This window comes from Ostrea edulis, chromosome 1 (genome assembly GCF_947568905.1).
Source record: "Ostrea edulis chromosome 1, xbOstEdul1.1, whole genome shotgun sequence".
Classification (NCBI taxonomy): domain Eukaryota; kingdom Metazoa; phylum Mollusca; class Bivalvia; order Ostreida; family Ostreidae; genus Ostrea; species Ostrea edulis.
The window spans coordinates 76472956-76485748 of record NC_079164.1 but is presented as its reverse complement, the minus strand read 5'-3'; the positions used below and the strand labels follow the sequence as shown (position 1 = coordinate 76485748).

The 12793-nt window shown below is 36.9% G+C and overlaps 1 protein-coding gene across 1 annotated transcript in view; it reads right to left on the bottom strand.

Moving 5' to 3' along the window:
- The window catches only part of LOC125680853 (probable G-protein coupled receptor 139), a 33119-nt gene extending 26015 nt beyond the window's left edge, over window positions 1-7104 (bottom strand). Inside the window, exon 1 of the mRNA XM_048920640.2 lies at window positions 6545-7104. Within this exon, the coding sequence (XP_048776597.2) occupies window positions 6545-6561 (17 nt within the window). The 5' untranslated portion in view covers window positions 6562-7104. The remainder of the gene's footprint in view (window positions 1-6544) is intronic.
- Between the last annotated feature and the right edge of the window lie 5689 nt (window positions 7105-12793).

Genomic DNA, 12793 nt, shown 5'->3' with positions numbered 1-12793 from the left:
ATATATCACACATATACGTAACAGGCAAATGGCTTTCAGACGAAGGTCACTCAAGTAATTTCGAAAAGGTCATTGTCACACGGAACATACCTTATATGGAATTGACTGTATATTGTTTGAAGTCCCTTTCGAGAATTTCTACTCATACGGGGACGACACCAATGCCAGTGAAGGTCAGCAAAATTAAGTCTATGCTCGGAGCTTACGACCTTTGAGCAGGGAGGGATATGTATCGTACCACAGTTGCTGTGACGCGGGGCCTTGGTTTTTGGGGTCTCGTCCGAAGAACCGCCCAATTTAGTCGCCTCTTACGACAAGCAAAGGGGTACTGAGGATCTATTCTAACCCGGATTCCCACGATAGCCTGTATATGCATAGCAGATTATTATAACGACCATAGGATTTGCAAAATGTTGACTTTAAACGAATCTTTTGAAACCCCTAACATTAACGTATTAGTCAGCCTACCTTTATTTAAAATTGATCATACGCATAACATACTTTTGTGTATCGAATTAGTTGAGGCATAAACATCTTATTCAGGTGATAATGGAATATTGCTACAAAAATGTAGCATGTAGTTGGCGGTGAAGAAACTGAATTCATCTCGTTTGTCGAGAAATTGTAGCCCTTCACCGGCAATGGTGACGTCAACATATGAGTGAAAAATTCTCGAGAGGGACGTTAAAAAATATACAATCAATCGAGAAATTGTGTTGTTACATATGTAGTTTGACATTGTTAATTAAATGAAATATCCAGATATTTAAGTAGATATGGAAGACTCTGTTGTGTCTTTTTTCTCTCGAGTTTATTGGGATATGAAAATGAGTATTGTTATTAGATAAAATGTCCGTCCTCTCTGACGATACCGTCACAACAACCGTATGATTGTATAAGGATGAGCGTTAAAACGTCTTGCTGCCTCAAGCTATTTAACGCCTGTTTGCATACAAACGACTTGGTCTCGCATTTTATTGTATACATGTAAGTGTGGCATAGTCTTTTTTTAATCATCATTCATCTGAAGAATTGTTTCATCATGGCAAACCTCGATTTTACCTTTACGTTAGTTTTGAATAGCTCCTGGAAAGTTTCGTTCAGTCTTATTCACATCTTGTGAATAATGAACATGGACATGACAAGTAATGGGGTTTTAAAAAGCAGCACGATGCATTGTGGGTAAAGTTTGTAATACATATTGAGGAAATATTTGTTTTTAAAAATATTCGGAAAAAGGTGTGTTACGGTTTTTAAATCCTCCAGAATATATATGTATTTACATGTACATAGGCGTCCCGTGGGGATCCGGGTTAGAATAGGTCCTCAGTACCCTTGCTTGTCGTTAGAGGCGACTAAATGAGGCGGTCCTTTGGACGAGACCGCCAAAAACCGAGGTCTCGTCTCGCACGATAATTTTTCCCTGCTCAAAGGCCGTAAGCGCCCAACATAGGCCTAAATTTTGCCACCTTCACCGGCAATGGCGACGTCTCCATATGAGTGAAAAATTCTCGAGAGGGGCGTTAAACAATATAAAATCAATCAATCATAGATATTTGGCTGAATATAATTCATACATGAAGTAACCATTTGTTTGTTAAAAGTATAATTTAAGAGTTCCTAACTTCCTATAAGGATAGGTGCAGCTATTTATAACAATTTGGATATTTAGAATATTCTTAGAGATATTGCAGGTTTACGAATCACACAAATTGTAAATTTTGTTATATATTGAATCCCGGGTTTATGTCACACACAAAATGAGTGAAGGGGATCAAATATCAATTGTAAACTATCGTTTTCGAGGCAATGATGTAGTTCATGGCTTTGATTTGTAATAAGACACATGTAAATTATGCATTAAACCTAATGCTTGTGTACTGGTTATACACGGCTAGTTGTTGTTTCCCAGTGAAATTTGATGTGGTAATAAACACTCAAATGAGCGTGATTTTCTCTTCTCTTCAGCTTTATCGCTTGTTGTTTTTTTTTAACGGAAATAGCTTACGCGAATATCGAGCCCAATCAAATGTTCGAGGAATGTTTCAAGCACTTAGCTTTTTCAACGTCAACAAACTAATGATATTGTCGATATGTATTTTGCCTTAATCTGTTCATATTTATATGAGAAATTGCCATTTTAGGTGCAAGGATACAACGCACAGTGGATTCCACTTTTATGACAAATATTTATTTGCTAAATGAATAAATAAGAGTCCTCTCAGTGTCTTATGTTAATCAGCTGTCAGACCTAAACCATTTGATGTGGACATAATTCATACTCAAATTTTTAATATATTTACTTTAACTCTCGCCTAGGCCCACTTGAAGCCATAGCCCTCCCCTCCCCCCTTCGATCCTTCAAAACAATATCTTCGAATGCATATCAAACCGAAACCGTGCATATAAGACCCTAGCAGGTACTCATCTTCACATATCAAGGGTTATTGATTTGTTACCTTGCACTAACCCTTGAAATCAGTCACCATTCAAAACATGGGTTTGGGACAGAGGATGACGCAATAAGCTAAAATTAAACCATCCAATGAGATTCCCTGTTTAAGATACAAGTTTGGTAAGAGCAAAAACAGACAGTATTGAATGTTTTCCGCCACACTCAACAATTTTTCAATTATCTGGCCTGTAGGTTATAAAACTTTTATCGTGCTCATACTCAATCTCAGCCATATTTGTTTTGAGTACAACTCTGATCAAGGTCCAAGAATGCTTGGAAAATCTTGAGCATGTACTCCATTTGAGTATGAGAATAATTTTATAAAAGTTTTATAACCTTCACTCTTGAGTATGAGTATGACTTAGAGCACAAAGTTCAAGTATAAAAACGTGCTAAATTATTTTTTTTATAACCTTAGGGCCTGGTGGCGTCCAGTTTTTGTTGGTGGAAAAGAGAACCCAGATACAATGTACCTGAGAAGAGACCACCGCCTTCCGAAAGTAAATTGGGAAACTTTCTCACTTACCGGCGCGAGCGGGATTCGAACCCGCGCCGACAGAGGTGAGAGACCGTGTGATTGTGAGATAGTAAACAATGATCTTCGTGGGGTACTTTTCTTAACATCATGAACATTTTATGTTGATGATATATGTCACAAAATTAACGAAAGGTGAATATAACGAACATTGATCAATCGCACAACTCTTATAAGCAATACAACATGTTTTCGTTCCTTAAATGTCGTACATGTAGCAATTTATTAATCTATTTCAATTTTATATAATTTGTTTAATAATTTGTGGAAACACAATCGACAAACATACTTAGGCAATCCATCGTTTTCATACGGCTCGTATTTTAAAACTTCGTTTAATTGTCCCTTTTTAGAAAAAAAACAAAAAACATATTTACGGAAATCAATCGACGGTCACAATTTTTACACCATGTTGCCGATGCCGAGCCATGCGTGTTTAAGTTTCGTTTTCGTCCGATTTTAAAAGCCGTTGTCTGTTTGGTTCTACGCTACAGGCTGCAAACCAATCATATGCTCCGTCTCGAGCCCATGTTTTGAATGGTGAATGATGTCAAGAGTTAGTGCGAGGTAACGAATCAATAACCCTTGACTTGTGAAGATGGTACTTTATATATTCGGAAGGGTGTGATGAAATTTCAGATAATCTGACCAGTATTTGCACTATATGAGAATAGATTTAAATCAATGATACACTGAAGTACATTTCAATTAATCCATGTTAAACCACAGGCCTTTGGGCATGGATCGTGCACCCCTCCCCCTATTATTTTCTGCTGGAATCAACACATTCCTTTCTCTTTTAATTATGTTTTGTAAATACATGCATACATTAAAGATAATCGAAAAATGATATATTATCTCAGTTACGTATTAGTAAGGATCGTTTTTTCAGTAAATGCAATGATTTCTTCTTACAATCGCTGAAAACTTTAATTTTACTAATATGCAACAGAGACAGAAAAAAATTCATTTTTAGATAAGTAAAACAAAAGTGTGTAGACTCCACCTTGTGTGACTCTGGTGATATATCGAGCCCGAAATATGCGATCAATTTCCTTCTGAAAAATCGTGACGCGCGGGCGCACCGAATACAACTAGCCTTATACACTGGAATACCATTTTGATAGCACATATGTTTCACATAGAACTAAATGTCTCACAGTGGTTTTTTTGCGAAGTATTTCAAATGATTAAGTGTCACAGCTGAAAATTATGTTTTACAAATCTTTAGCTATACTTTTCATTCCTTAAACGATATTTTGAATTGATAATAGTTTCTCAAATGTAATCTTTTTGTCAACCTGGTCTACCGTGTAAATATTTGAGAATTTTCCATCGATTTTCAATCAGAGTACACTCACTTTTATAAAAAAAAAAATAATATTATTACTTTTGGTTATATATATTTATTTATTATTTTAACTTTTGGAGTGTATAACATCTCTATACCGTTTACTTACTTTTCACTAACAGACTTTTGTTTTTAAAAGTGTCAATCTAAATTCATAATAATATCTCAAGATTTATTTTTCACCCTCTGAATGGAAAATAAAAATGTCCTTGTATGACAAATGCAGCTCGCAGGAAATAAAATTCCTATAAAGCACTCCTTTGCATTCATATTACGCTTTTCAGATCAGATTTCCTTATCGTAATTAAGACTTAATTTTACCAACTTCTAAATTACATTCTCACTTGGTCCTTCGGAACATCAACCTTGACAATTGTAGGGAATTTATTTTGGTGATATTTACAGTTTTTATCACAGCAGTTGCAACATGAAAAGAAGTCTCTGTATTGGAATAAAAGTTAAAGAAATCATTTTTAATTATTAACTAGTGACCAATTACGTCTTGCAATTTTGCAAAGTGGATCACTCACACACGCAAGCACGCACAGAGATACATATATTGTAAACAATATACAAACAACGGATTGCAATGAACGTTTAAATAAACGTGCATGTAACTGCCCTAAGTGACGAAATATTTTATTTAAAGCACAGAAAAAACACTATATTTGGATACCCACTACCGCCCCATCCCAGAGTTGAACTCACGACCTGTGGAATCATCTATACCTTTTCAAATTGTAAGGGTATCCATTTTCCCATTGTATGCGCAGCAGTTGTGAACAATTCGCGTATCAATCTTCATAAATATTGTACGTTTATTTTAAGGTCTGGGAATTCCAATAGAAATGAAAGTAGGATGTGAATATAAAAATAGCTTTCATTTTTTGAAGAAGAAAACCCATCAGGATATGAACTGCAACACTACGCCGGCGTATTTTTAATGAAGCGTTTCATAAAGTATGCCGGCGCGACGCGTTGTAGTTTATGCCCCCATGTATTTTCAAAAATGAAATTTGTTACTCAAATACATGTACATGTAGTACGAAATCAGAGAGAGAATCGGTGTCTATGTGCTAACCCGATCGCGTTAAAGTTAACCTTTTAGCACTTATATTTCAACACTTAGCTTTTTAAATATATGATCTTTATGATTAGCATTACCATATATACATGTATCTCCATAATAGATATAATGTAAAATAAAGGAAAATAGTATTTAACAATCCTAAGGACAAAAATATTTAGAGTATCTCCTTTCGTATCACTTGCGACACTTTTTTTGACTTAATATGCTAGTAAATTTTACACATAAATTTCTCATTTAATGTAGTGTTTTCCATAGTTATAACTTATTTCGAAAACATCGTTATATCCTAAAATTCAAAATCATGAAAGAAGGTATGGAGGTCCATGTTAATATCATAGAGTAAGATTGAAATTTCTGGATTAAAATTTACATGAAATTAACCAAGACGTTTTCAAAAAAAAAAATATTAACTTAGAACATGTATTATTGCGCCCTTATTAAAAAAAAAAAAACACCAGTTAATATAATATATATAACATTATTTTAAAATTTACTTCAATTACATGCACATGTGTAACATCATTTACGAAGCACACCTGTATTCAGTTGCATTTGAATTCATTACTATATATTGAGTAAAATTTCTGGCACCAGTCCTAGAGTGTATATTTTGTGTGATGAAAATAAAGGAAGATTAAATTGTAAGGCGTTCCCAGCCTTTTCTTTAATAAATCCTAGCAAAATATAGTCCCTTCCATATTTTACATGTAAAATAAACTTACAAAGTTTTGGAATAGAGAGCGCATACAGTAAAGGAGCAAACGTTTAAAAACACATAAAATTTATAAGAGCTGCGCGAATTATTGCACTAACCTCAGAAGCGTACATCCTACACACAATTGGGGCAAAATGAAATACTTTCCTTTCCTTCGTATGCTTAAAACTTAAATGGAAATATTCATTTCTTTTTTTTTTTTTTTTTTTTTTTTTTTTTTTTTTTTTACAAATACATAATTATTTACGTGAAAAAGTTGCTTCTTCCTACTCCAATTGTTTATTGTATGACATTCTATTGAAATCTTGTAAGCAGGATATGTCTTTCATGAAAGAAAATGTGAAAACCATTCGTCGATTCTACACAATGAATTGGTGATAAAAGTATACATATCCTACCTTAAATGATCGTCCATGATTTTTAATTGAGCAATCCGTCAGTGATTTTACATGGAGTTTCAGATGAACACTGGTAAGTTAGCTTAAGTCTCGGGAGTAGTGTTCCTTGTGATCCAATGATCTCTTCCCATCCTTACTCTCTTACGGACGTGACTTAAAGAGTGTCGTCTGTTGTTAACCAGTAATATACATCACAGTTTTCATGGATCGATTTGAAGCATATCCTCACCTATCTTGCATTTACAACTTAGACCAGTGAAGTATCAATATTTCTCCAAAGAGTTTAGCTTTCGATCAAGTTTCTATAAAAGAACATTATATTGATCAAATCGATTTAACAAATCCTGTGAAGAATACAATTTTCTTATTAATCCATTGTATTATTTTAAAAAGCAAATAGTCACGACAAACAGGATACATCTGTAAGAGATAGTGTACAAGGGCCTCTAGAACCCCTTTGATAAAGCTGTTGACTCGTCTTGAAAGCCAAACAAAGGTGGTGTAGCGTGTATTCTACTCTGTATGACGATTAAAGTGCCGACACACAAGTGAAGATTACAAAGTTGGTTAATTCGTTATTCACAACCTTTTCTATCTGATACCACTTGAGAATAAGAAATGTATTATTTTTATGATTTGATTGTGCATAACATGCTTTGTAGATTAATCTCATTTTTCATTAAGTTGGAGGCTAAAACAAAGTTGGGTATTGAAAGAAGAGCATTCCCATGTGTAGGAGATGACTGTATAAAACGTCAATATGATTAACTTCGAACAATCTCATAGTGTGGTTGCTTGGATTAAGCCCATTAACTACAAGACAACCGCGATTTTAGACTAAAACCTTTTATCGCTTTGCTTTCAAGACTTTCCCCCATCAAATATATATATGATTTCTCTCCCTAGCATCGTAAAGCAGATTATGTTGCAACACACAATCTCTTTTACATACATGTTGTGTAATAACTATGATAAATAATGATAAACTGTGATAATGCTCACTGTAGAACGTTACAGTCTATTAGTCGGATGTAAATATGATATACACTTGTATGACAATTATTTTTGCACTGTACGTATCACATATTGGATGCACCTAGATTGTGTTGATTTATTGATTGTATATTGTGTAACGTCCATTTCGAGAAATTTCACCCATGGAGACGTCACCATTGCCAGTGAAGGGCTGCAAAATTTAGGCCTATGCTCAGCGCTTACGGCCTTTGAGCAGGGGGGATCTTTATCGTGACACGGGGCCTCGGTTTTTGCGGTCTCATCTAAAGGCCCGACCCATTTAATCGCCCCTTGCAACAATCAAGGGGTACTGAGGACCTATTCTAACCCGAATCCCCACGGGAACATGATTTGTGTTAAAAATGACCACAAATCATATATCATGATATACAGTTGTATTATGTACCATATTGTTTTTATAGGATTGGGGGGGGGGTATCCCCATGGGAACATAGTTTGTATTAAAAATGACCACCAATCATATATCACGATATATTATGTACCATTATATTGTTTCATGGAATTTGGGGGGTGGGGGTAAGGTTAGGACAAAATACCGTACAATGCCATCATGATTCCGTACGATTGTTCTTATGATGTCATTCTTATGACGTATCGTGCCTCGTCAGCACTCATACATTGATGTTTTGAGGTGTCATTCTTAGGCGTATCGTGCCTCGTTAGCACCCATACACTGAACGGAGAAAATACGTTTTTGTTAGTCTACATGTACTCTTACTCTGTTGAAACTGGTGCAATTTGTTGCTAAAAAGCGATGTACAATTGAGACGTGATAACTTTAATGAATCAAGAAGCGGTACAAAATATGTACAATTTGTTGTTTGCAATTACTTATGGTCTTTCCCAAAATATATTCATTAGCATTTCCACTTAACCTGAATAATAAAATGCATGTTCTTCATAGTTACATGTATCGCAGTTGCTCTCTGGCATATTCATCACATAAATTAATCAGATTGATGGTTGTTTGTTTGTTGTCTTATGTTCCATTCCAGATTTTGGCCCTCAGATAGAGACGTCACAAGCGCAAGTGATACAAATGTTATCTATGCATGACGCGCAGTGACGTAGAAGTAAAAGTTCGTTATTGTGTCAGCGTCTTCACGACTCGGGGGCCTCCGTGGCGGAGTGGTTAGAGCATCGCACTCAAAATCACACGGCCTCTCACCTCTGTCGGCGCGGGTTCGAATTCCACTCGCGCCGGTAAGTGAGAAAGTTTATCAGTTTACTTTCGGAAGGTCGGTGGTCTCTTCCCAGGTACATTGTAGCTGGGTTCTCTCTTCCACCAATAAAAACTGGGCGCCACCAGATAACTGAAAAATTGTTGAGTGTGGCGGAAAACCTCAAGCAAGCAATCTTCACGACTCGAAACATCCGAAGAAATCCTTGTTTTTCACATCTAATGCCGGGCACTATCATCACCATGTGAACATCTTTGATTTGACAGAACGCGAAGACCGAGATGGAATCTGGACATTTTGTTGAGAAAAGGAACAATCTGAACACTAGGCTAGAGCGACCGGGGTAAATATGATGTGCATTTCTTGTACTCATATATATTGTGTTCTTTATTGTCAGGGATTCGAGAGTCTGTTCTGCACGCCATGAAATTGTATGTTGCTCAGCGTTTGCTAGTGGTGGAAATTGTTGGCTGATGAGCTTTGACTGTTGATGACGATGTTATGCATGCAGTGGGGCCTTGACAATCCGGACGTTTCACCTTTCGGACGACTTTGATAGAATGGTATTGCATCGTTAATTCGGTGTTGTAGTACTTGACGTTTCTTCTTGTACAAACCAGGTCCGGGGTAAACATTTCACCCGAAAAAACGAGACCAGCAAAGAATTTCCCCACGGGCCAATGAAAAGTGAAGATAACGAACAATGATTAATCTCATAATTCCTAAAAGCAATACAAAATAAAAAGCTTGGCAAACACGGACCCCTGGACATACCAGAGGTGGGATCACGAGCCGAGGAGGAGTAAGCAACCCTCTCGACCAGTCACACCCGACGTGAGCCTAAGTCTTGATTACGTAAACGGAGTAATCCGTTGTCAAAATAAGTTTGCCAAGAACGGCATACATATCGGTATGAAACACGTCAGACAGCATTTCACCCAATTATAGTTTGTATGGTAAACTCGATCATAATAACGACGTTAAACAATATTCAATCAATCATATAACGACCATAGAATTTGCGAAATGGTGACTTTAAATGAGACTGTAAATTCCCATGGGCACGAATTGTGCTCCTTTGTTAACTGACCTGTTTTTATATTCATATGAAGCAGAATTTATTCAAAAACTTCTACGTGAGAAGGAAAAATCTCTCGCTGTGACCTTCAATTCGACTTTTAGATATATCGATGACGTTTTGTCTATTAACAATGATAGCTTTCATTCATATGTCGATTTGATATATCCCTGTGAGATCGAAATAAAGGACACCACAGAGTCGTCCACTTCTGCTTCATACTTAGATATTTTATTGAAAGTAGACATTAACGGCAAACTGACAACTCAACTGTATGACAAACGGGATGATTTCAGCTTCTCCATCGTCAACTTCCCACATTTATGTAGCAATATTCCATTATCACCTGCATATGGTGTTTATATATCTCAACTGATTCGATATGCAAGAGCTTGTTCTGGGTATAGTCAGTTTTTAAATCGAGGTAAGCTACTGACAAACAAGCTGATGGTACAGGGATTTCAACAGTCTCGATTGAAGTCAGCATTTCGCAAATTCTATGGTCGTTATAACGATCTAGTTCGTCAATACAACCTCGCATTGGGTCAAATGCTGTCTGACGTGTTTCATACCGATTGTTAAGCCGTTCTTGGCACACTGATTTGACTGCGGATAACTCCGTTTACCTGATCAGGATATGGGGCTCACGGCGGGTGTGACCGGTCAACAGCAGTGGCGTAGCTTCCATTGAGGCAACCGAGGCAGCTGCCTCGGTAAAAAAAAAAACCACCCACCTTTTACGTTGTTAAAATGTCGATAGCCCCCCAGACCCCCTGCCTCGGTAATATTCGAACCCAAGCTACGCCTATGAACAGGGGATGCTTACTCCTCCTAGGCACCTGATCCCACCTCTGGTGTGTCCAGGGGTCCGTGTTTGCCCAACTATCTATTTTGTATTGCTTGTAGGAGTTATGAGATTGATCACTGTTCGTTATCTTCACCTTGCACTGTTAAAACCCCTGTAACATCAGCTTTCCCCAAGGAAAAAGGGGCCCTGCATACACCCCCCCCCCTTAATGACATGACGCTAAATTTCCTCCTTTTTCTATTTTTAGCTATCTATCCGTTTCCGATAACACGTGTACATGTGTTTGTTATTTGGTCTTGGCAGAAGTTGTTTGCACTTGGCGTATTTTCTTTTCTTTAAATCGTAATCTTGAATTCTAAAAGTTCAAAATGTTGTAGTGAACTTATATTTCATGTACTTTTAATAACGTCAATGATACTACTGTTAACGGTCGGTGAGCTCTCTGAAATCAATGATCTTTTCGATCTCCTACTGTGTATATTAGGAACGGATTGGTGAAAAACCCTAAGAACTTTATTGGTGCAGATGTAGGTTAATAGTTGTGGTGCGACTTCAGGATAACTGCATCTATTTCGACAGATGCATCTCAATCACAAAATTAATTATCGAACCTTACTTAATTTTAGTGGTCATATGCAATACCACATCATATGCTATTTTTGTATACATTATTGTACAATTTCCCATTCATATAAATACGTCAACAGCTACATATTTAGCGTTAGGTGATTTGACTTGTGCATTGCGTTCAGTTTTGTGCGCATTGTGTTAGTTTTGTGCAGTGACGTAGTAGTGAAGATTATTGTACTAACGCTTACGGTAACATTTGAGCCTTTTACAGGTTGATTTTACAAGACACAAATTGTAAAGCACCATGTTTAGTTTTCTATTTAGTCTAAGAGTATATGCTAAAACACTTCCAATAGTTACTTATTATGCCCCCCCCCCCCCCCCTTCAAAGAAGAGGGGCATATTGCTTCGCACCCGTCGATCGGTTGGTTGGTAGACCACATGTAGTCCCCTCAATATTGGAAACCATTCAATTGATCGTAATATTTCATATGTAGGTTGGTTATGAGTAGAAGAGGACCCCTATTGTTTTTCAGGTCAAAAGGTTAAAGGTCAATCTACTCTGTACATAGGAATATACTGTCCGTTCAATATCTTGGGAACCCTGTGATTGACAGACATCAAACTTAGTACACTGGTACATCCTAAGGCGTAGATGACCCCTATTGATTTTGAGGTCACATGGTCAAGGTCAAACTGGACATAGAAATATACTGTCCGCTCAGTATCTTGAGAACCCTTTGCTTGACAGACATCAAACTTGGTACACTGGTACATGTTCAGGAGAAGATGACCCCTATGGATTTTAAGGTCACATGGTCAAACTTGTGTCCTATATTTTAAGAATTATTTGCTTGATTGACAACAAACTTAGTACACTGGTACATCATAAGGAGTAGATGACGCCTGTTGAATTTTAGGTCACATGGTCAATCCAGTATTGACATAGGCAGATATCGTCTACTCAGTATTTTGAATTGACGATACTACTATCAATTAAATGATGTGTGTATAACCCTTTTCAATTTTGCACCATGGGGGACATATGTGTTTTACAAACATCTCTTGTTAAAACAGGCTCATTAATTTTGCTCTCTTTCGTATCTCTACCCACCTAAATATATTCTAACTCTTGTTCTATTCTCTTCTATTTCAAAATCATGTACATATGAAAAAGTGAAGATAACGAAGTTATCAATCTCAAAACTCCTATAAGGAATACGAAATTAAAAGTTGGGCAAACACGGACCCTTGGACATACCAGAGGTAGAATCATCAGGTGCCTAGGTGGAGCAATCATCCCCCGTCGACCGGTCACACCCGCCGCGAGCCCCGTGTCTTGAACAGGCAAACGGAGCACTACGCAGTCAAAATCAATGTGTAAAAAAAACGGCCCAACAACTGGCATGAAACACGTCAAACAGCACATAAAGAAGTGTTTTCAGCACGATTAGTATGCTACATTTGAACCCTTAACACAAATACATAGTACATACACTCCCATGTTCAATAGTTGCGTCATCCGCGTCTTATTCCATATCTCCGTCATATATGTAGACAATAGGTCAGAACCTGTC